This window comes from Monocercomonoides exilis (genome assembly GCF_001643675.1).
Source record: "Monocercomonoides exilis strain PA203 chromosome Unknown scaffold38-1042076, whole genome shotgun sequence".
Classification (NCBI taxonomy): Eukaryota; Preaxostyla; order Oxymonadida; family Polymastigidae; genus Monocercomonoides; species Monocercomonoides exilis.
The window spans coordinates 252,341-276,716 of NW_027150583.1; the positions used below are offsets into that span (position 1 = coordinate 252,341).

Here is a 24,376-nt window from a genome sequence, read left to right on the forward strand (position 1 = left end):
AAACAAGGAAAACACTCGGTTTCAAAAACTCGTGGAAACATGAGCAAAACATTGATCAAAAAAAAAAAAACTTTAAAAATTTAGATCTTTCTTTTAAAGAAATAATTTTCCAAAATATTTAGCATACAACCTTATTATAAAATGTTTTTTGTTTTAAAACTATTCTTATCAAATGAAAGCTTTTATTTGAAGCAATATAAGAAAAAAAATTTAGGATCTTATAAAAAACGGGGAACCAATAAAAAATATAACACTAAATCCGTGTTTTCGAAAAATTCCCGTTTTTCTGAACGATGATATTTTTTATTTAAAAAAAAGGAAATAAATACAAAAATTCTTCAATCAATTTTTTTTGTAATGTTACGAAATGATGAAAATTGAAAATATAGTTTTTGAGAAATAAAAATAAATGCGTCTCATTTTCTCAAATATTCACAAAATAATCGGTAATATTCAACGGCAAAGCTTTATAATATATTCCATTAATGAAGTCAATTATTTCTTGAAAACAAACAACAATATCTTCATATCCTTCTTCCTCCATCTTTTCGAATATCTTTCTTTTGATTGCCTTTCTTTTCTCTTCTTCCTTTTCATCTTTCACCTTTTCTTTCAATCGACTCGAAACATACATAAAGAAATGCAAGCTTTCGCATGCAAAATCGTCATCCAACGTTAACTGATAAATCTCTTCCAAAACAGCTTCCACAGCTCCTCCTTTCAACAAGTCTTCAACTTTCACAACTCTCCTTTCTGCTGCATTTCTCAAGGAATAAATGCACCAGTTGCAAATTCTCCTGTGATTATCCTTTGCTGCTCGATATATCTGAACAATACTGTTGATGAGCTCGACAAATTCTTCATTCTGCAATGAACAATAGCGAAAATAAATCGAGATTGTTTCAATCCATTTTCTCAAAATAACCTCTTCTTTCGTTTCTTCTTTGTTCATTTCCTCTCCTCCTTTTTTCTTCCAGTCAATGCACCTTGTGAGCTCTTCCAATTCTCTTGATGCTTCTCTTCCAAAATGCAGTTCATTCACAATCATATCTTCCAAATTTCTATCTTTGGTAAATCTTTTAATTAAAAACTCCCAAGCAGACTGATAGGCAAGTTTTGTAAGATTTCTGTGTTTCTGCTGATGTTTGATGATTTCTGTAATTTTCTTCAAATATGCTTCTTTTTCAATTTCCTATTGAACGCATTTAAATGGGAAAGAAATCATTAAATAAACAAAAACGAAGCGGCTTCAAACAGTATAAAAGCTAATGTTGCTCAACGCCAGCAATGCCATTTCCACTTCTTTTTGTGCTTCTTCGCTTTCCTCCTTGTTCATCGCAACTTTAAGAACGCAAGGCATACATATCATAATCAACTTCGAAGAAGTCCACCTGATTAATAAAAGATAGCATTCGCAAAGATCAATCATCAGCTTTTCATTCTTTTCTTCTTTTTTCTGTTCTTCTTCAACAATCATCTGCTCGAATCTTATGCACAACGACGAATCCACAAAACCGTAAATCCAAAAACTTTTTGATGTTTTGTTATATCCAATATGCTTTACCAATAAAAGTGCATTTTCCATTGATATTTTCTTTTCTTCAATCATTTTGTATATTTTATCATACAATTCTTCGTTGAAAACTAATTCGAATTCTTCTTTATTAATTTCCTCCACAAGTTCGTTCATTTCTTCTATTTTCTTTCTCTGCTCGCTTTCCGGGCAATGCTCCAGTTCAGAAAACAATTCTTCAATATATTTATTTATGATGAAATGCGCTGAACACTCAAAAATAGAAAATGAACAAACTTGAAAACTTATCTGCAAGAGACGGCTCCTGAACATCATCATTGGATTTGCCTTCATCGCACATTTCTATTCTGTCTATTTTATGCAAAGACAAAATTTGCCGCAAAATTTCAAATGAAAAACAGAAAAACAAACAGAAAAACAAACATTGTTGATAATTGACAAAACTAAAATATAATTATCAAACTCAATTCCTTTGATTAGTAAAAATCTGTGTTAAAAAAGAAATCACGAAGAAGCCAACGAAATGGGCTAAATTGAGTCAAATACGAAAGAGTAAAATTTCTGTTTGATCGAACCAACAATAATTCATTTCATGGAAATGGATTGAACATCTATGAATTGATGACATATTGAAAAATATCCCACATGTCTGGAATTGAGTATTAAAAAAAATATCTATTTCAACATTCTGAGTGGAACAATGAAGGGGAAATTTATTATTTAAAGAACAAAACAAAGAGGATACAAAAAAGCAACAATTTGCACATTAAACTGTGCATTTAAACATTGTTGCAGATTAAAATTCAAACATAAATATTTCACTTATTTCCCTCACATTTAGAGTTATCTGGAAGCTTTCCTTGTCAGAAATGATTTTTTCTGTTATTTCAGAGTGTTTCCTTGTTTCCGTGAATGTTTCAAATTTGAAGTGTTGAGAAAAGTTTTGAGATATCAGGATAATTCTGTTATTTGTTCGTGACTTGAGTGGGCCATCCAGGCTGAAGGAAGATTGATGGAAGGGAATCAAGCTTTCATTAATTCACATTTTTTATGAAACAAGTTCGTGCGATTGCTGGATACATTAGGAACTGTATCAACGCAACAATGGACAGCATTGATAATTGAGCATTGAAAAAGATTCTTTTTTTTACAAAAGGCTTTGAATCTGTGTGAAGATGAAAAAATATGAGATGGAGAAGGAAGAATAATGCGATATTGAATTTTAATTTCAATTATTTTTTAAGTTCATTTCAACGCATTGATCGTTCAATGGTGATTGCCACTTGAAGTGCATTTTTCCGTAAAGACGCTTGCAACGTTTTTTGGAAAATTCATTATTTGGGGTTGTTTTGATTGTTTTTGATTCTCAAATGTCAGCCTTGATTCCATTGCAGACATAGAAACGATTCAAGCGATGCAGGAATGAGTTTTCCAAGACAGGCCAGACAACAGCTGAAGTGTGTGATCAGAATATAGTGAGTTATCCAGTTTCATGTCACGTTTTTGTTATTTTAGGTTTCAAAAACAAACGAAAGAAAAAGAAAAAAAGAAAGAATGAAAGAAGATAAAAGAAAAGAAAGAAAGAAAAGAAAAATTAAATAAAATTAAAATTTTCTCTTCAAAGCCAACACACCATCAACCAATCTCTTCCAATCTTCAGGCAACAAAAAGGGCATTCCATCTTTTGTCATTCTCTTCTGCCAAAACAAAAAGAAGATAGCATCTTCATTGGACTTGTTGTGAATATAGCGATGATAGAAGAGAAGAATCTGGTGGGTGGATAAAGAAGAAAATGAGGGAGAAAATGAGGGAGAAGAGGAGGAGGAGGAGGAGGAAGAAGAAGAATTTAATGAAGAAGAAGAAGAGGAGGAGAAGGATGAACGAAAGGAGCGAGAGAAAATGGAGGAGAAGGAAGAGAATAATGAAAAGAAGAATTTTCACCAAAGATAAATGATATGGGGCTGCCGAGGAAAAAAGGGGTGTTCATCTTTCTGTGCTTCAGGGACATGGCTCTTTGGCCTGCGTGATTGGAAGGCATCAAATGTCAACGAGATTGCTGATGAGGAAAATAAACCCTGATGAAAATGAAGAGAATGAGTTGGCTATGCTTCAACAGCGAAGAGGAGGAATGATTGAAAAAGTTGGCATTCATTCATCGATGCTCACGATGCAGATGACAATGCTTCTGAAATGCATTCTCTGATGCACAATGCACAAAATATAATGGACCATGCACCGACATAGAAGCTGAGTGAAACAACAATTTTGTTGAAAAACACATGATGAAAACAAAAACCATCGAATTCTCTTTCATTGGCCATGGTGACAAAGAAAGCAAGCTTCTAATGACAATCACCATTAGATGCTCAAAATGGCTATCCCTTCGAAGAAGAAAATCCGAAAAAGGTTTCCCAAAATAGGGTGATTTATAAACCCGAATATTTTCATAAACCCGGTTATTTTTTTTGTTCGTTGAAACAGAATAAATACAACATAAAAATACAAAAAGCAAACTTTTATATGTTTATTAAACTATTTTACGACAGAACAAAAAGTTTTTTGTTTCAATTTTTGTTTTTGATGAAGATCTGAGGAATTTTTAATTTATTTTCGATCATTTGTTTTGCTCGTTTTTAAGCAACTCTCTTTCTTTGTTTATTTTTAATTACAATGTCATAAAACATTCATATTGACCTTTAATAATTTCAAACATTTTTTGTTTTTATCTATTTTTTCTAAAGTTTTTCACATATCATCATTTTTGTCAAAAAATATGAAAAAGTGAAAATTTCTGAACTTTTATTTGATATTGTGATATATACGTTACAATTTCATGTAAATATGATAAAATTGCATTGATACTCTTCATTAAAAGTCATTTTAAATTAAATTGAAAACAAAATGAGCATTTTTATCATTTTCAAAATTTGATTTGTACAATGAAAACAACAACATTTCACAAAATTTTAACTCGGTATTTGCTTTATACAAATCTTTTTCTTTTCATTCACATCACTTTAAAAATCTAATAAACATTGTATCGCTTAGAATTTTCATTTTTTCATATTTTTTGTCAAAAATGATGAAATGTGAAAAACATTCGAAAAAAAAGATAAAAATATAAAATATTTCGAATAAGAAAACTTTGTTGTATTTGTTTCAAGACCGTATAGTTAAAAATAAACAAAAAAAGAGAGTTGCTTAAAAACGAGCAAAACAAATGATCGAAAATAAATTAAAAATTCCTCAGATCTTCATCAAAAACAAAAATTGAAACAAAAAACTTTTTGTTCTGTCGTAAAATAGTTTAATAAACATATAAAAGTTTGCTTTTTGTATTTTTATGTTGTATTTATTCTGTTTCAACGAACAAAAAAAATAACCGGGTTTATGAAAATATTCGGGTTTATAAATCACCCTACTGTTTGATTGTTTCAAAAATGCCAAATAATTTGATGCCTTGTTGATGGGGTCTCTAATCTGTTTTGAAACAAAAAGTGGTGAAATTTTGAATTTCATCGCTATCAATAATAGTCTGGAGAAGAAGGAGAAATGTTCAAGCCAAAAGAATTTCAATTGTTTTTTATCTGTTTATTTCATTGAATTCTTGTCTTTTTTCACAATGAAAATTCCCTTCTCGATATCCCCAATTGCTTTCTTTTCAGAAACACCACAAAATATTTCTCTGCTTTTTTCTCCAGTATTTTGAACAGTTTTGAAATTCCTTTTTTTTTCTTAATAAATTGTGGAATTTGAATAAAAACCAAAATATTCCTCAAAGAATGTGTTTCAATCTCTCGAAAAAACAAAATTTGTCAAAATCACCAAATACACTCATATTCTCCAAAGAGCTAAAAAGAACAAAATTTTCATCTTCCTTCCACGCTTATTGACACAAAAATGAAATAAGATGAACATTTGTTACCCAAAACAACATCTTGCGCTTTGAAAAGACTAAAAATGTAATTATCATCACAGAATTGAAAAGAACAAAGAAAAGAGCGAACATTCTGTTTTTCACATCCAATGATCCAAAAAACTGTGTTCACGAAACAGTAATTTTCATTTGATTGCCTCAATCATTTTCAAACTTCAACATCACACCAAAAGTGAATTGTGCTTCTTTCAAAGAAAAATATGATAGAACTATTTATACTTGCATTTGTTCAACTCTCTTTTGTTCTGGCGTGGATTGTTGTGTTTTTTTGATAATTCCAAGATCAGTTCATCCATAATAGCATGCTCAAATAGAAAAATTATTGAATTTTATTTTTCTCGTCAAGAACGCTGATGCCCAAAAGAATATCGTGCGTGCACTTATTTTTGCGATTGCTGTGAGATTTCTTTTTTTTTTTCGGATATTTTTGTTTCTTGCGCTGATTGGCTTTTGTGCGAATGAAAAACAAATAAGGATGTTTGCTGGCTGCACTGCTTTTGCGGAAGTTCTTGAGATGGATGCCTCTAAAAAATACATGGGCTTGGATATATTTTTTAATTTGAAATTTTGATAATGGTGATACTTTCAATGATATTTCGCAGCATTGTTTTCGGTTCTGTTTCGTTGTAGTGAAGCCCTGAAAATACAAGTTCAAGATGAAATGGTCAGAATTGCTGAAGAAATGAATGACGATGACTTGCATTCAATTTTCACGACCGAATTGTTCAACGAAATGGACAAAATGATTGAAGAGAAGAAATATTCATTAGAAAATGCATGTTTGCTGTTGATTCAAGTGAAGTTTAACTTTATGTTGAATGAGGAATTTGATGAGCGCTTTGTTCATTCTTATCTGAATAAAAGATTGGAAATGATGATTGAAGAAGAGAACAACAAAACAGAAGGAAACAACAAAAAGCAGCTTATTCTCGCTTGTGAGTGCTATTTCATGATGAATAATAATGATGATTCAAAGGGATTGTACACTATGGGTGAGTCACACCTTCTGAGAGCAGCTTTGAATCAAGTGGAAAGCGAGGAAACTCGAACAGAAGTGGAAATGGCTTTAATGGCTCTCTGCCATGTGAGTCGAAGAATGGTTATTCTGTTAATATTTTTTTTTTAATTTTGTTTTTATCCATATTTTTGACAGAATGCCGAAAAAGAGCTTGCATTTAATGGAGTGAAAGGCATCATCAAAAATTATCAGATGCATCACAATCTGACACGGCAGGCATATCAATCTGCTTGGGAGTTTCTGATGTTCCGATTTGATGAAAGAGAAAAATTGACAGACGCCATTGTGAATGAGCTGCATTTTGCGAGAGAAGCAGCAAGAGAAATGGAAGATCTCTTGAAATGTGCTGATTGGAAGGGAAAAATAGAGAAAAATAGAGAAAAAGGAGGGAACGCACTGCAAATTTTATTGAGCTGGCTGCAAATAATAAGCATATATTTTTGCATATTCAAACATCATTATGAAGTGCACGCTGGGCTTATGACAAGCATTGTGGGGGTCTTTCGAGCAGCAAAGGGGAATAACAGAGAAATTGGAATGCAATGCCTTGATACTATCAATTGTGCTTTGAAATTCACAGATGCTGAACCTGATGATCTTCTGAGTGAAGGTGCTGTTGATCTTGTTTTGGAAGAGACCGCTCAATCAAATGATGGTCGACTGCTAATTCCTTGTTTGAAGTTTTTCAAATGTGTTTGCGAAAGATTGAAGAGTCAAAGAAATACAAAGAATGAGGAGGTTAAAAGAAAAAAAGCAAAAAGAAAGCTTTTTGAAAAGATGGAGGAAGAAGGGTACGAAGATTGTATCATCGGATTGCTCTATTTCATTGAGGAAGGATTGATTTGGAATTCTTTTTTTATCGAGAAGTTGGAAGATTATTTTATCTTTTTTTGATTCATTTGCTTTTTTTTGATTTTCTTCTTTATTTGAATGGTCGGTTATTTATTGAGACCTTATTTTTTTTTTTTTTTTTGATTTTTTTTTTTTGATTTTTATTTTTTGATTTTGTTTTTTTTTTTAAATTTTATTTCCATGTTGTTGGAGTTAAAGAACTCCTCTGAATGGTTTGAAAGATTAAGTGATTTTTTTAATGAGCATGAATATTCATTGCTATTATGTTCTATTGTGAGATTATATTTTTATTCAATTTTGTTTAATTATGTTTTATTTCTTATCGTTTTCATTTTTATTAACTGTTTTATAATTTCTCAATTTTCAATTCCAAGGATAATTTTGATGGTATATTTTAAGAAAAAAATTGAAAGTGCATTATTCTGTATATTCGGGCTTTTTAAATGTTGTCCAAACATTATCCATTTTTCTTTCCAGGTTTTTCGTTATTCACTTCGCGTTGATGAAATTAAAATGAATTTCTTTTTAATCTTCTTATTTTTGTTTTGTTTTCTTTTTTTTTCATTCGGATTTTGTAAAATAAAAAATTAAAATTTCTATTATTTGATCCTCTGGTAATATTCGATCAAAAAAATTAGCATAAATATATGAAATAATGTATGATGAAATGAACAAATAATTTTTGAATTGTTAATCGTGTATTCTGCGACAACAACCGATTTGTAATGAATTTTGAAAAAATAAACATGCTTGCAAGAATATCTCGAATTAATCAAAATTATTTACAACAATCACTTTCATTTTTAATTCCAGTATTCGTTTTTTGTCCAGATCTCACACACAGACAACTTTCTCATTGAAATCATTAAGAATTAATAATTAAAAAAACAATAATTGGAAAATTGTCTTTCATGTTCCACGAAGCTATATTCGATAATAAAACAGAAATTTTATGGGGATTTTAAAAAAATAAAATAATAATTAAAAATTTTAAACACAATCAAATTTCTCTTCAAAATAATTAGTTCTAAAATTTTTATTGTTTCATTTGCAATACAATTAAAAAAAGGAGAGACGATTTTTGCAACAAAAAATACAAAATAATTTCACTCTCATTTCAAATATTCACAATGCTAATAATTGTAATATTTGTAACAACGAAATAACAAGTCCCATTATATAAGTATGGCTGAGATCAAATGAATAATGTTGAAAGTGGAGAGATTGCGGTGCATACCCAGATAAAAGTTGTATGTACCGGTCACATTTATTTATTCAATTGAAAAAATATGATCATTTGCATATTTATGCCAATTTACAAAGCAAGAATTACTTTTTTGTTTTTTATCTCTTCCTCATGTGAACAAATTTTTTCACAGTTTATTACAAAGGATAAAATGTGGAATGAATTATGATGACCTTATTTCATCATTATCTTTTAAAGCAGCCCCCCACACAAATCATCAATTACTTTCACAAATTTCGTCTGAAACATTAAGCCATGATGAAAAAGAGTTAACTTTTCTTACTCCAACTATTACTCCATCAAGGTCTTTAAATAATACAGAAATTTCGAATTTTGTTGTTCGTCCACATAAACTTCACAAAACGACAATTTTTGAAGATGAATGTGATTCTCAGTTAACAAATATTTCAGAAAAAAGAATTATGTTTTCTTCAGATAACAATTTCGGTGCCCCTATAACCTTTGCACAAAATAGATCATTTTTTAATCAAAAACATCCGTCTTATGCATTTATTCCTTCAACATTATTTTGCTTGCACCGAAAAACAGATGGGGAAGGAAAAATTGACGTTTGCATAATTTTACTTGTTAAAACGTTCAATTGTTTATATATATATATATATATATATATTTTAATTTTGTGCTATTCAGATAAAAATTGAAGGAATTTTGCAGAGATACAAAGGAAGAATAGAGAAAGATGAGATGATTGAAGAGCTAATGCCGTTGTTTCGTTTGCCGAAATGGCTTGGGAGTTACATCTTCAGTCTCATTAGTAACATTGATGAACAGAAAGAAATTATGAAACTGAAAAGAAAAATACGAAAAATTCGAAAAATTCGAAAAAAACAAAAAATGAGAAAAAGAATGGAAAAGAATGAGAAGAAGACAGAAAAGAGACAAAAAGCAATAAACAGAGAAAAAATAAGCGAAACAAGAAAACCAGTGGAATTTCAGCAGTCAGACGAAGATTTGGCAAATTTGCTGCGAAAGAGCAAAACAAAGCGAAGAAATGAAAGAAGTTATAGAGGATATTTTGATGAGAAAGAAGGAGGAAGGAGAGAAGGAGAAGGAGAAGAAGGAAGAAGAGAAGAAGAAAGAGAAGAAAGAGAAAGAGAAAGAGAAGAAGAAGAAGAAGAAGAAGAAGATGATGATTGTGAGGAAGAAGATAGCAGTGAAAGGCTTATTTCAAAGAGGATGAGTATTTTGAAGGGAGAAAGAAAAGAAGAAGAAGAAGAGGAAGAAGAAGGAAGAGGAAAAGAAGAAGAAGGAGAAGAGGAAGAGGAAGAAGAAGAAGAATTATTTAAAAGGATTTTGAATCAATCGCATAAATATTTCAGTTCTATCTATAATTCAGAAGAGATAGATAGAGGATATTATGAGAGGAGAGAAGAAGAGGAGGAGGTGGAGGAAGAAGAAGAGGAGGAGGAAGAGGAGGGAGAGGAAGAAGAAAGAGAAGAAGAAGAAGAAAACGAAAAAGAAGAAGAAAAGACAAATGAAAAGAAAATAAATGAAGAAAAAGAAAATGATATTATTATTAGTGAAAAGGAAAATGAGTCAGAAATGAACAAGAAAGATGAAGAAAATTTGAAGTCAAAACAAACAAAAACAATTGAAAAAGGAAAAGAAAGAGAAAGAGAAAGAGCATCAAATTCTTCATCAGCTTCAACATCTTCTTCCTCTTCTTCTTCTTCTTCTTCTTCTTCTCCCTCTTCTTCTTCAAATTCCTCTTCTTCTCCCCCCTCTTCTCCCTCTTCCCTCTCTTCTTTATCCACCCACCAAGTTCTTCTCTTCTATCATCGCTATATTCACAACAAGTCCAATGAAGATGTCATCTTCTTTTTGTTTTGGCAGAAGAGAATGACAAAAGATGGAATGCCCTTTTTGATGCCTGAAGATTGGAAGAGATTGGTTCATGGTGTGTTGGTTTTAGAAGAGATATATTTTTTGTTTTTTATTTATTTATTTATTTATTTCTTATTTTATTGTATTTTTAACATTAAATTTTATATTTTGCATGCTGTTTAATTTGTTTTTGTGTTTATTAATTTATTTTTTCTTTTCTTTTCTTTTCTTCTTTTTTATTTTCTCTCTCTCTCTCTCTTCTCTTCCTTTTCTTCCGTCTTCCCTCTTCCCATTCCCTCTTCCTCCTTCTCTTCTTCTCCTCTCTTCTCCTCTCTTCTCCTCTCTTCTCCTCTCTTCTCCTCTCTTCTCCTCTCTTCTCCTCTCTTCTCCTCTCTTCTCCTCTCTTCTCCTCTCTTCTCCTCTCTTCTCCTCTCTTCTCCTCTCTTCTCCTCTCTTCTCCTCTCTTCTCCTCTCTTCTCCTCTCTTCTTCCCTCTTCTTCCCTCTTCTTCTCTCTTTCCTCTTCTTCTTCCCTCTTCTTCCCCAGCCCTCCTCTGTTCCCACCCAGCCCTCCATTTCCTCCTCTCCTCTGAAGAATTCCTCAATCGCTATGAAAACACGGTGGTTGAGCGTATTTTGTATGAATTTGGCTGTTTAGACGACGAAAGAGTGAGTCTGAGTGAGATGAGGGAGAAAGGGAAGAGAGGGTGGATGATGGAGAAGGAGGAGAAGAAAGATGATGATGATGATGATGATGATGATGATGATAAATATAAAGAAGAAAAGAAAGAAAGAAAAGAAGAAATAACTTATGCTTCTATATCTTCTTCTTCTTCCTCTCTTTCTTCTTCTTCCTCTTCTTCTCTTTCCTCTTCCTCTTCTTCTTCTTCTTCTCTTTCTTCTTCTTCTTCCCCTTCTTTCTCTCCCACCTCCTTCCTCTCTCTCCTCCTCTCTCTCGATTCCTGTCCCGATGCCTCTTCTTTCCCTTCCGTCTTCTCCTACAAGCACTTCTATGTTCTATCCTTCCTATTTTGGACACTCGACTCTTCCCACAAGAAGTATCTTCTTCTCTCTGACCTGCGAAATTACGACAATGGAGGGTTGAATGAGGAAGTATTGAAGAGGATTTTTGAAGGAGAGAAAGGGAGAAAGCTGAAAGGGCCGATGCTGAAGAAGAAGAAGAAGAAAGAAGAAGAAGGAGAAGAAGAAGAAGAAAAGGAAGAAGAAGAAGAAAAAGAAGAGAAGGTGATTGTGGGTGGGGAGGTGAGGGAGAGGAGGTGGGTGGAGGAAGAGGAGGAAAGAGAAGAAGAAGAGGAAGAAAGAAGAGAAGAGGAAGAAGAAAGAAGAAGAAAAGAAGAAGGAAGAGAAGGAAAAGAAAAAGGAGGAAGAAGAAAAGGAATGAGATGGAAGAGGAGAAGGAGGAAGAGGTTGAAGAAGAGGAAGAAGAGGAGAGAGAGAAAGAAGAAAGAAGAGATGAAGAAAAAAGTTGGAAGTGAAAAAGAAGAGGCAGAAGAAGATGGAATGAAAGAAGTGAAGAGCGAAAAGGAAAAGATTGCACATCAATTGGAAGTCACACAAAATATTTCTTCTTCTTCTTCTTCTTCTTCTTCTTCTTCTTTTTCTTCTTTTGAGTTATCAACTTCTTTTTATATTAATCCTTCTGCTTCATCATCATCATCTTCTTCCTCCTCCTCATCCTCATCCTCATCCTCATCCTCATCCTCATCCTCCTCATCCTCCTTTCCTCTCTCTTCCTCTTCTTCCCTTTCCTCCCCCTCCTACCCCTCCTCCTCCATGAGCTATTCTGATTTCGTGTGGTTTGCAATGAGCGAAGAAGACAAGCAGAACAAGACATCCATTCGCTATTGGTTCAGAGTGCTTGACGGAGATGGAGACGGGCTGGTGAGCGGGTGGGAGATGGAGGAGCTGTATGAGAGAGGGAGAAAGGGGAGAAGGAGAGTGAGAAACGGGAGAGGAAGAGAAGGAAGAGAAGGAAGAGAAGGAAGAGAAGGAAGAGAAGGAAGAGAAAAAGAAAAAGAAGAAACAGAGTTTGGGATTGAAAAGTGGGTGAATAGCAAAGATGATGGAGAAGAGGAAGAAAGAAGGGAAGAAGAAGGAGAAGAAGGAGAAGAAGAAGAAATGTATGCAGATGTCGAATGGAGTAATGTGTGGGTGCAGTTGAACGAGATGGCCAAGAGCAGATGGCAGGAATGGAGAAGAAGGACGAGAGAAAGATTGAAGGAGGAAGGAGAGGAAGAGGAAGAGAAGAAGGAGGAGGAAGAGAAGAATAGAGAAAAAGAAAGAAGAGAAAGAGAAAGAGGAGGAGGAGGAGGAGGAGGAGAAAGAAGAAGAGAAGAAGAAGAAGGAAATGACGAAAAAGACGAAAAAGACGAAAAAGATGAATTGAAGGAGAGTTTAAATGAGACAAAAGAAGACGAAAAAGATGCTCTTCGCACAGAAAAAGAAAAAGGAATAAATGTGAATGAAAATACAAAAGAAAAAGAAGAAAAAGAAGAAAAAGAAAAAGAAGAAAGAAGAGAAGAAACTGAAGAGGAAAGAAGAGAAGAATTACCTTCTTTAAATCCGAAATTTTCGAATGAATTTGAAAAAAACAAAAATTTTCAAGAAAATTCAGATACAACTTTGCAATTAACATCAACTCAATTAACATCTCATTCATTTCTTCCTTCTTCTTCTTCTTCTTCAGCTCATATTGATTCATCATCATTTTCTTCTTCTTCTTCTATTTCTTCTCTATCTTCTTCTTCAGTTCAAATAAACTCTTCTTCATCTTCTTCTCCTTCTCTTCCTCTTTCTTCTTCTTCTTCTTCTTCTTCTTCTTCTTCTTCTTCTTCTTCTTCTTCTCTTTCTCCATTTCATTCATTTCAATCATTTCATTCTCTCAATTCAACCTCTGACACATCAACATCATCAACATCGCTATTAACTTCTCTTCCCTCTCTCCCTTCTGTTTCTTCTTCTTCTTCTTCTCCTCCTCCTCCTTCTCCTTTTCTTTCTCTTCCATCATCATCATCTTCTTCTTCTCATTCTCCTCATTCAATTCACTCCATCCACCCCCACTTCCGTGATTTCCTCTCTCTGTCTCAAACGTCTCTCTCTCTTTCTGATCTCTCTCTCTCTCATTTGAGCGCCCCTTTCATCAACACACTCACAAACAGACACAAATTTGCGCAGCAAGAATCGTCTGAGTCGTTTTTGGCGAGGGACTGGGAGAAAGAAGGGAAGAGGTGTGAAAAGGGGGAAAGAAATAGAGAAAGATGAAAGGAATAATAAATAAATTTTCTTTTCTTTTCTTTTTCTTTTTCTTTTTCTTTTTCTTTTTCTTTTTCTTTTTCTTTTTCTTTTTCTTTTTCTTTTTCTTTTTCTTTTTCTTTTTCTTTTTCTTTTTCTTTTTCTTTTTCTTTTTCTTTTTCTTTTTCTTTTTCTTTTTCTTTTTCTTTTTCTTTTTCTTTTTCTTTTTCTTTTTCTTTTTTTGAATATTTATTTTTCTTTTTTATTCAGTGTTTGGGATCATTTTGCAGACGAGCAATACAACAGGCTGATCTACGAGAACACAGAGAACGGAGAAGAAGGAGAAGGAGAAGAAGCAGAAGAAAACACAGCCACAACACATCGATTAGACAAAGAAGAAGAAGACGACGAAGACGAAGAAGACAATTATGAATTGGATGAGGGCGATGAGCTGTTTAGAGGTGGTTTTGAAGGAAATGAAGGAAATGAAGGAAATGAAGGATGTGAAGGGAGGAGAGAAAGAAGAGAAAGAAGTGAAGAGAGTGGAAAGGAGGAAGGAAATGAATCGTTTTTGGTGTTTTTGAGTCAAAAACAAGGAGAGCTGAAAGATAGCGTGTATTTTGATGGTCTGGAGCTGGATGATGGGTTTTGCTGATAAATAGCGTTTTTTCTATTTAATTTTATTTTATTTTTGTTCTTTGTTCACTTCAATTTACAAGATAAACAAGAATTTTTTTAGATCATTGAGACAAGGAAAAATATGTTTCTGATTGTGGTTCTTTCAAAAAAAGAAAAGAAGAAGAAGAAGAAGAAATTACAGGAAAAACATTAAAACAAAGCACAAGAACAAATTAAGGAGCTTATGAAAATAGTTAAATAACGAAAGAATTGCAAATTTAGAAAGAATTTCCAAGAGAAAAAATGGTGAAAGCACAGCATTTGTTGTTGAATTTCATGAAGAAAGCGAATCGAAGCAATTTGCAATTTGTTTTATGTTTCGAATTTTGTCACTTTGATCGATTTTAATAAAGATTTGAAAAATGGACATTTCAAAAAAGGAATCCAACGTTTGTTGATGTTGTAAAATAGTGAAATGATGCAAAAAAAGAAGAATAATAAAAAAAAAAAAATTGTTTCAAAATTTCAGTATTTAATTTTCTTAAAAATAAACAAAATATTTAGTAATATTCAACGATAGTCCACTAAAATATTTACTGTTTAGAAAAGGAAGTCTTTCATGAAAGCTTATGATCGTATCTTCGTATCCTTCTTCTTCCATCTTTTCAAATAACTCCTTTTTTGTTGATTTTCTTTTCGCTTTTTCCGTTTCTTCATCCACATTTTCATTTAATCTTTCGCACATTCTTTCAAAAAACATTAAAAATTCGCAAAATTGATAGTTATCAATATTTGATTGATAATTCTCCTTCAAAAATATATCCGCAGCTCCTCCTTTCAACAAGTCACCAACTTCAATTGCACGAATATATGTTGAGTTGACAAATAAATCAATGCACTTCTCTCCAATTTCTTTGTGATTTCCCTTAGCTGCAAGGTAGATCTTAACAATACTGCCAACAAGCTCAACAAATTCTTCACTCCACGATTTGCACCAGGTTAAGTAAAATTCCAATGCTTGAAGCCATCTCAATAAAGCAATCTCTTCTTTCTTTTCCTTTCCTCTCACATCTTTCTCCCTTTTCCAATCAATACACTTTGAAAGCTCTTCCAATTCTCTTATTGTCTCTCTCTCAAACTGCAATTTATTCAAAATAACATCTTCCAAACTTCTATCATAGAACAATCGACAAATCAAAAACAGCCAAGCAGATTGATAGGCAAGTCGTGTCAGATTATAATGCTCCTGATGATATTCGATTATTTCTGTAATCTCATTCGAATACAGCTCTTTTTTCATAATCTAATAAAATTTGGAGAAAAATACAATAGCACCAAAAGAAAAACATAAACACTCATACACGAGATGCACAAATGTTGCTCAAAGCCAAAAAAGAAAGCTCTGCTTCTTTTTGTGCTTCTTCATTTTCCTCCTTGTTCAATGCAGCCTTCAGAAGGTAAGGAACACAGATTGGAAGCAATTCAGAAGAAAACTCGTCGTAAAGCAAGAGAATGCATTCGCAAAGGCCAGTCAGAAGCACAACATTATTTTTTTCTTTTTTCTCTTTTTCAATGATCATCTTTTCTAACCTAAATTTCAATTCAGAATGATAAAAGCCATAACTCCATTTATTCATCAATATTTTACAATATCCAATGTGCTTCAACAGAAAAATCGCATTTCCCATCGAAAGTTTCTTTTCTTCAATCATATCATCAATTTTATTATACAGCCCTATTGAAAAAACATGATCGAATTCTTTTTCATCCATCTCTTCCATGAGTCCATATGTTTCTTTGATTTTCTGTTTTTGCTCGGTTTCTGAGTAACTTTCTAGCTCGTTAAACATTTCTTCAAAAAATTTATTATTTAAGTAAAGCTCTGAACATTCAAAAGATTGAAAAATATTCTCAAACTTGAAAACTTCTCCGCACATGACAGTATCTGCATATCATTATCTGATTTTCCTTTTTTGCGCTTTTCCATTCTATTTATCGTATGCAAAGATCAATTTTCCTCAAAATTTCAAATAAAACCAAAATTACAAAAATAATAACACTACTTTTTGATATAGAAAAGATAATAGTCAAACTCAATTCCTTTGCTTAAGTGAAATCAGTGTTAAAAAAGAAATCACAAAGAAGCCAACGGTATTTGCAATATTTAACCAAATACAAAAGAATTTAATTTCTATCTGATCGAACCAACATTAAATCATCTCATTGAAATGGATGACATGGGACAAAATATTTTGATTTATGAATTTTGTTCCATTCTTCACTAACAAATATTTATCTCATTTTTTGAATTTTTCTGTAATTATTTGCATAGTTACGATTGATTTACAATGAAATTATTGCAGAAAAAGTTTGGAACACATCTCTGTTTTTTCATTATTGCAGAAATTTTGTCCCACATTTGGATTGAAATTTTTGAACATATAGGGATATGTGTCACATATCGTTGACATTGAATATCAAAATAATTTCTATTTGTCTATTCTGAGCGTCATGAAGAAGAGACAATAAATAGTTTTGAAGAACAAAACAAAAAAGTGATAAAAAGGAAACAGTTTGATAGTTAATTTTTTGCATCAAGGAATCAATACAAATTCAACTCAAACATTGATTTTTCAATTTTTGCGATCACATTTAGAGATATTTGGTAGTTTTTCTTCTTCTTAAAATTTTTTTCTGTTATTTCAAAATGTTTGCTGGTTTCTGTCTATATTTCGATTTTTTGTGTTCGTTGAAATTATAAACAATTGGAATTCTTTTATAATTAGTTGCTTTCTTGAGTTGGTTGTTCAGGCCGAAGGAAAATTGATGGAGGGAATCAAGCTTTCTTCAATTCACATTTTTTTTTGGTGTTCGCGCTCATGATAACTGAACGCCTTGGGAGCAAAATCAACGTAACAATGGGCAGCATTGTTAATTGAGCATTGAAAGAGATTCTATTACAAAAGGTTTTGAATCTTCATGAAGATGAAAAAATTTGAGGAGAAGGAAGAATAATGCAATATGCGAAACCAAGCACATGCGGAATTTTGAGTGCATTTTAATCTATTAAAAATTTCACGGTTATGCATCTTGAAGTGTATTTGTCTGCAAAGTCACTTTTTTCATTTTTTGGGAAATCCTCATTTTGGGTTGTTTTGTTTGTTTTTGATTCACCGATATCAGTGTGGATTTCGAGGCAAAACTTGAAGCAACACGAACGACATCAAAACGAGTCCGACAAGACAAAACAGACTACAATAGAAATGTTTGATAAAATTTAGGTGTGTAATCCTATTTTTGTAACGTTTATGCATTTTTTATTAAAATAAGAAAGAAAGAAAGAAATCATAAAAAATACAAATTACTCACACTTTTTCGGCAATTTTATTTTTAAGTTTTCCATTTTTCTTTTTGCGTTGCATCACTGTTCTTTTGACTTAAGTGAGTAAATAAAAAAAAAATAATTGGTTGGGAAGAGATGATAAAAAGGGAGGAGGAAATGTGGAGAAAGAAAAGAAAAAAAGAGAAGAAGAAGAAGAAGGTGATGATGATGATGAAGACGAAGACAAATATGAATTGGATGAGGGCGATGAGCTGTTTAGAGAAAGTTTTGAAGGAAATGGAGAAAATGGAGGATGTGAAGGGAGGAGAGAAAGAAGAGAAAGAAGTGAAGAGAGTGGAAAGGAGGAAGGAAATGAATCGTTTTTGGTGTTTTTGAGTCAAAAACAAGGAGAGCTGAAAGATAGCGTGTGTTTTGATGGTCTGGGGCTGGATGATGGGTTTTGCTGATAAATAGCGTTTTTTCTATTTAATTTTATTTTATTTTTGTTCTTTGTTCACTTCAATTTACAAGATAAACAAGAATTTTTTTAGATCATTGAGACAAGGAAAAATATGTTTCTGATTGTGGTTCTTTCAAAAAAAGAAAAGAAGAAGAAGAAGAAGAAATTACAGGAAAAACATTAAAACAAAGCACAAGAACAAATTAAGGAGCTTATGAAAATAGTTAAATAACGAAAGAATTGCAAATTTAGAAAGAATTTCCAAGAGAAAAAATGGTGAAAGCACAGCATTTGTTGTTGAATTTCATGAAGAAAGCGAATCGAAGCAATTTGCAATTTGTTTTATGTTTCGAATTTTGTCACTTTGATCGATTTTAATAAAGATTTGAAAAATGGACATTTCAAAAAAGGAATCCAACGTTTGTTGATGTTGTTAAATTGTAAAATGATGCATTAAAATTAAATATTTTGAGTAAAAATTTAAAAAATGCGTTTCATTTCCTTAAACATTTACAAAATATTTAGAAATATTCAACGATAGACAACTAAAATATTTTCTGCCTAGAAAATCAAATAATTCACAAAAGCTTGTGATGTCATCTTCGTATCCTTCTTCTTCCATCTTTTCAATGATCTTTGAAAATACCTTTCTTTTCGCTTTTTCCTTTTCAACATCACCCTTTTTCTTCGATCGATTTGAAATATTCATAAAGAATTGCGCGTTTCCATTTACCACATTGTCATTCAATGTTGGCCTTTGAATCTCCTCCAAAACAGCATCGACGGCTCCACTTTTCAACAAATCTTCAATTTTCACAGAACTGTTACCTGCAACATACATAAATGAAAGAGTGCATATTCCACAAATGTCTGTGTAATTATGCTTCGCTGCTCGAAAGATTTGAACAATGTTGTTAACAAGCCTAGAATATTCTTCATTCCACCATGTGTGCGGGAAGAAGTTGAAATTCATAATATGGAGCCATCTCACCAAAATTCGAATTTCTTGTGATTCTTTTGCTTCTTTTCCTCTTTCCTCTTTCTCCCTTTTCCAATCAATGGATTTCGTCAGCTCTTCCAGTTCTCTTATTGCTTCTCTGATAAAATGCAGTTCAATCACCATAACTTCTTTCAAAAATCGATCGTTGTGCAATTGGACTGCCAAAAAGAACCACGCTGACTGATAAGCGAGTCGTGTCAGATTTCTGCGTTTCTGATGATATAGGATAATCTCTTTGATTTCATTCAAATACAGTTCCTGTTTCGCAGGCTTTTTAAAAAAAAAAGAGGATAAAAATATCAATATAATCAAAAATGAAATTGAAATTCTCAAACTTCACCTCTCACAATTTGACTCAAAGCCAGCGAAGCCATTTCCACTTCCTTTTGAGTCCCCTCGTTTTTCTCTTTTTTCAACATGACTTTCAGAAGACAAGGAAAAAAGATTGAAAACAATTCAGGTGGGATGATGTAACGAAGCATAATAAAGCATTCGCAAAGATCAACAAGAAGCTTCTCATTTTTCCCTTCTTTCTTCTTCTCTTCTTCAGCAATCATCTTTTCAATTCTTTTGATAAGTTTTGAATCGTCAAAATTGTAACTCCACATCTTAATCAGTCCTTTCCAATATCCTATGTATTTCAGCAACAAAATAGCATTTGCCAAAGTTAATTTCTTTTCTTCAATCATTTGATCTATTTTATCAAACATTTCTTTTGAGAAAATGGAATTAAATTCTTCTTCATCCATTTCATCAAGCATTTCATTAATTTCTTCGATTTTCTGTTTCTGGACATCCTTACTGCAATGTTCAAGCTCAGTAAATAATTCTGAAATGAAAATAGAAAGAAAATCGAATTTTCTGGAATTGTGTGAAACAATGAATGCAAACCATTGAATTTATCTCTGGCCGATATCTCCTGCATTTTCTTTAACATATTTCATTCAAAAAACAACATAATTTTCATAATTCAAATTAAAAATTCACATATTAGGATCGAAGAAATATATGACAAATTAATTCAAAAAAAGTTGTAAAAAAACTCATTCAAACCATCCTTTCTTGCGAAGACATTTTCGACTTGTGTTTAAGAAGCAAAAGAACGCTTTATTATTTCTAAGTTTGTTGTTATGGAATCCATGATCTTTAAGAATCATTAAAGAGCGATTATCATTATCTTGATGAGAGAACAGGGAATGATTTAGGCCTCTGCGACACACATTTTTTGAGTGCATTTTATCGGTCGAGAAATTATTCATTTGTGGAAAAGATTGATATGATTGTTTTTTCCCGAATTTTGCAATTCGTGAATATATCTGCATTACCTAAACTTCACTGTTTTTTTCTTTTTTTCTTTTTTTATTTTTATTTTTTATTTTTATTATTATTTATTTATTTATTTATTTATTTATTTATTTTTGTTAAATATTTTTTTGATAGAACGCAGTGAGCAGGATTTGCTCCGAAATAATGAGTATTGTTCACGATTTATGGGCGGTTTAAGTGAAAACTTCGCCCTCCCAAAATGACGTGGGAAAAAGGGCGAGATGAAAATATAGACAAAAACATTTAGACAAAAATAAGTGTATTTTGAATTGTCCGCATCACTTCACCTCCGACTTCGCCTTTTGCCATGATCTCGAAGACCAGAGGGCAGGGGGCATACCCCTCGGAGCTCCCTCCTGCAGGCTGTGCAGGGATCCGGTGAGGCGAAAATTAAAAACGGAGCAGAAAGAAAAACCACTCTCGCTTTCGCGAGGCGTGGAAAAGAAAACTGCGTGTATTATGCTCTGCCTCCCACTCTTCTGCTGCATCAGCAGAGCAACCCCAATCATCACACACTGCATATTAAATTTTCAATTCTTCTCTGTAAAAACAATAATAATCTTGTAAAGGAGTAGGATCATGCTTGAACTTTTTATTTGTTTCCATGTTTCTCAAAAAAGATTCTAGGTGCACATTAATATCTTCGGGCGGTTGATCTTTTCCTCTATCCTTTCATATCTCGCCCTTTTTCTCGTCATATTCCTCCAAATATGTTTCTCTCTTACGCACCCAGCCGCATGAGTCTCTCCATCCGCGTTAGTATTATTTCGGAGCAAATCCTGCTCACTGCGTTTTATCAATTTGCAATAGAGCGAATATACGAACGCAATAAGCAGGTTTGCTCGTCAATAATGAGTTTTGAAATCCCTCGTTCTCTTCTCTCCTCTGATCTTAAACCCTCTTGCCTAGCACCTTGTCGTGCGGCGGATGAACAGAGGGCCTGCGGATGAAGGTGCGGCCTCTATCCCTACTCCCTCCCCTTGTTGCGCTGTCTTCGGGGGGTTCTCGATCGGGTCTTCTGTACCTGAGCGGGCATGACAATTTGTCCTATGCTTCTCTCTCCGCGTTTCCTCCGATCGGTCTCGAGTTTCTTCTGCAAGGCAGTCTGTCTACCCTCCGTCAGCTCCATAATGCTGCGGGGAATTATGGAGGGTGTCTCATCACCCTTGGGGAGTTGTGCTATATCGTTCTCATGCTGCGAACTCTTCTCTCGAGTCGACCCTCGTCTCTTCGAATTCTTTCTCTTGCTCGTCTCCGCTTCTCCCCCAGATTGTGATGTTTCTTCAGGATACTCCTTTGTTTCAGATTCTGTATTCTCATTTGAAATCTCTTTTCCTTTGCTGTCCTTCTCCGACTTTCCTCCCTTCTCTGCCAGGGGTACTGGGCCACCGATTGTCTCCAGGATCCATCTCGTGTCCTGAACTGGTAACACGGTGTAATACTCCTGGGCTACTCTAGAGCCTGGCGCCCATCTCGCGTACGCATTGATTGCTTTCCAATCTGCAGCTTGTTGTCTTGCTAGGTGCGTTATCACAGCGTGTCTTATCGAGTACGCGGTAAATGTGTCGGGTATTCCGTTCTCTCTCAGGACAGCCACTAATTCTTCTTTGATCCTCTGCAAGTTTGCAGGTTGCCTCCCCCTGAGATCGAACCACACATGTTCGTCTCTAAAGGTTGTCTTTATATAATCCATCCAGCGTTGGAGCGCTACAACCGCATCGATACGTGGGTCTGGATGCTTATTTATAATAACCTTAACAGTCTCTCCCCCTGATGTTTTTGTTTGTACTTGTGTCTGGACAGAATTATCTTTAAATATCGTTGTTTCGCTTCTCATTCTCTCCAGCTCTGCTGGCCTTAACGCACCAAATATCATAGTTAAAATGAGAGCCCTCCTTTGGAGGGTCTGTGGGTCTTTCATATTGTGAGTGGCTTCTGCCCATTTCGTGATGATTGTCAAGTCCCACATCGATTTGTATCGTTTGCCTCTTCTTGGTTTCTCCCCCACATAGGTCTTTAGAAATATCTCTATGTCTTTCACGTCCACCTTAGTCTTTCTGAAGAGGTTAATAGAATCCATCACTTTCCGTACTGTCTGATTTATCACTCCGCTTGAGAGGTTTGTATTCGAGAGTGTTTCAATGAACTCCGCCATAATCCACTTTGCATCTTTGTTTGTGAGGGGGTCAGTGTCATCCATGCTCTCTCTATCAAGGAACTGCTTGAATCTTCGCAGCGCTCTCCACGTATCTCTTTCGCTCTTTTGATTTCTAAGTATTGCTGCTGCTATCTCTTTTGCTCCAACGTGTTCTCCCCATGTTAAGAAGAGGTCTCTCCCCTGAATATTCTCTTCTCCAGTATAACGCTTATAACCTCTCCTGGGGGTAATTTCCAGCCTTCCTTCCTCATCTTCGCTCCCTGTATCATGCACTCCTGAAAGGTCCCCAGGTTCTTTATCGAATGCCCAGGCTGCAGTAGCGGGGTCCAGGTCTGCCCCTGCTAAGCTGGCAGAATCAGAATCGTCAGATCCTTCTGAGATCCGTTCATTCTCTCTTTTTGCACCCGTCCAATGTTTCTCAGGAACGGGTGGACAAGTACAATGTCGTCTTCTGGTGTTCCTCTCTCTTTCTTCCTTCTCACGGAGGGTAGTCTCCAAGTACTTCCGCAGGGCACCGGCACAATCTGTTCTAAAATTGTATCTAGTATTCTCGGTGCGATTGTCTGAAATATCTCTGCGACTTTCTCCCCCCTCAGTGCATAGTCCGGTTTTTTCTAACTCCGGCTGAGTGCGTCTATCAGCATTTTAGCTGAGAAATGCAGAATCTTCTTCAATTTTCATTACGCTGCACTATGCGGCTTCCTTTTGTATCCTCCTCTCGCGGTCTACCGTGATCTCATGCTCAATATTCTCCTCGCGATTCTTCGCGGATTTCACTTCTTCAATCTTCTGGAAAAGTTTCGCGGTTACAATGTCTGCACCTATTTCGCAAAAGTGCACTATTTTTTATCGTATTATCGATTTGCAACTTCTCTCAATCTCTTTCTCCATCCTTTTCTCGTAGTAAACTCAGCTTTCTCTTCATTCAAATTCTTTCGATTAAAAACAATTTGTCACTCCTCGATTATCTCGCTACAACTCAGTGCTCTCTCTTCTCCCTCAGTCCCGATATGTTTCACGATTGAACTTTTGTTCTGATTTCTCCTGTAATTAATCGTAACATTTCCAATTCTTAATTTATGATATTTCTCTCTTTCAGTTTAATATTGTGTCGTAACACAACTTGTCTATATTTCCTTAGCAAAAGTCAATCGGTTTACTGAGCTTTCTATCTCTATCGTCATTTTGCTGCGAAACGCCGTTCACTGCTCTATCTCTTCTCAAAGTCTCGGTATTGAACGCGGTTACTCTCTCGTCTCTTAGTCTCGTGGTAAAGCACGTCTTCCTATTCTCTCTCTTATCTCATGATCTTGAGATCGAACTCGGTTTGATTCTTTGTAACTCTCTCTCGAATAGGCACAGCTTCATTTCAAATAATTATCTTGTAACTGTAACGAAATTATCCATTAATTAAAATATCGCTGTAATATATGTATCGATTATTACAAATATCCTTGCATTATATAAATATAAATATTTCGTCACTGTATTTCTCGGTATCTCGCGTAACTGCGCAGCTCTTTTCACAATAAATCCTCTTTTCATATAAAGCAGATTCTCTATTTATCCCTCTCTCGCTTCAATTCTCTGCACCTCCTTTATTTAATCAAATAATGATCTCGCGGTAAAGTGCGGCTCTCTCTTCTCTCTCTGTCTCGCGGCAAAGCGCGGCTCTCTCTTCTCTCTCTGTCTCGCGGCAAAGCGCGGCTCTCTCTTCTCTCTCTGTCTCGCGGCAAAGCGCGGCTCTCTCTTCTCTCTCTGTCTCGCGGCAAAGCGCGGCTCTCTCTTCTCTCTCTGTCTCGCGGCATAG

The 24,376-nt window shown here is 34.1% G+C and overlaps 3 protein-coding genes across 3 annotated transcripts; 1 reads left to right on the forward strand and 2 right to left on the reverse strand.

The window, feature by feature from the left end:
• Positions 1-329: 329 nt before the first annotated feature.
• MONOS_9622 (uncharacterized protein) lies at positions 330-1,996 on the reverse strand. Its single transcript, XM_067880139.1, has 4 exons — positions 1,958-1,996; positions 1,811-1,885; positions 1,256-1,749; positions 330-1,192 (listed from the first exon to the last, which is right to left on the reverse strand). The coding sequence occupies exons 2-4, from the start codon at positions 1,872-1,874 to the stop codon at positions 425-427; spliced, it is 1,326 nt and encodes a 441-aa protein (XP_067723154.1). The 5' UTR covers positions 1,875-1,885; positions 1,958-1,996; the 3' UTR covers positions 330-424.
• Positions 1,997-8,518: 6,522 nt separating this feature from the next.
• On the forward strand, positions 8,519-14,429 carry MONOS_9624 (putative EF-hand domain). The gene is made up of 5 exons (XM_067880140.1): positions 8,519-8,591; positions 8,665-9,156; positions 9,239-10,505; positions 10,978-13,678; positions 13,953-14,429. Exons 1-5 carry the CDS (start codon positions 8,541-8,543, stop codon positions 14,335-14,337), a joined length of 4,896 nt encoding a protein of 1,631 aa, XP_067723155.1. The 5' UTR covers positions 8,519-8,540; the 3' UTR covers positions 14,338-14,429.
• Positions 14,430-15,025: 596 nt separating this feature from the next.
• Positions 15,026-16,152, reverse strand: MONOS_9625 (uncharacterized protein; the record flags this gene model as incomplete). Its single annotated transcript, XM_067880141.1, has 3 exons — positions 15,662-16,152; positions 15,154-15,603; positions 15,026-15,046 (listed from the first exon to the last, which is right to left on the reverse strand). The coding sequence occupies exons 1-3, from the start codon at positions 16,148-16,150 to the stop codon at positions 15,026-15,028; spliced, it is 960 nt and encodes a 319-aa protein (XP_067723156.1). The 5' UTR covers positions 16,151-16,152.
• Between the last annotated feature and the right edge of the window lie 8,224 nt (positions 16,153-24,376).

What these genes read in the sequence shown, in the direction of transcription:
- MONOS_9622 (XM_067880139.1), bottom strand. Translation starts at nt 1,874, where the DNA reads ATGTGCGATGAAGGCAAATCCAATGATGATGTTCAGGAGCCGTCTCTT. An exon ending in TCTTGCAGATAAGTTTTCAA is followed by an intron (nt 1,750 to 1,810) that starts GTTTGTTCATTT and finishes AATATATTGAAG; the next exon opens with AATTGTTTTCTGAACTGGAG. An exon ending in GCAACATTAGCTTTTATACT is followed by an intron (nt 1,193 to 1,255) that starts GTTTGAAGCCGC and finishes TGCGTTCAATAG; the next exon opens with GAAATTGAAAAAGAAGCATA.
- MONOS_9624 (XM_067880140.1), top strand. Translation starts at nt 8,541, where the DNA reads ATGAATAATGTTGAAAGTGGAGAGATTGCGGTGCATACCCAGATAAAA. An exon ending in ATGGGGAAGGAAAAATTGAC is followed by an intron (nt 9,157 to 9,238) that starts GTTTGCATAATT and finishes TGTGCTATTCAG; the next exon opens with ATAAAAATTGAAGGAATTTT. An exon ending in TTGGAAGAGATTGGTTCATG is followed by an intron (nt 10,506 to 10,977) that starts GTGTGTTGGTTT and finishes CTTCTTCCCCAG; the next exon opens with CCCTCCTCTGTTCCCACCCA.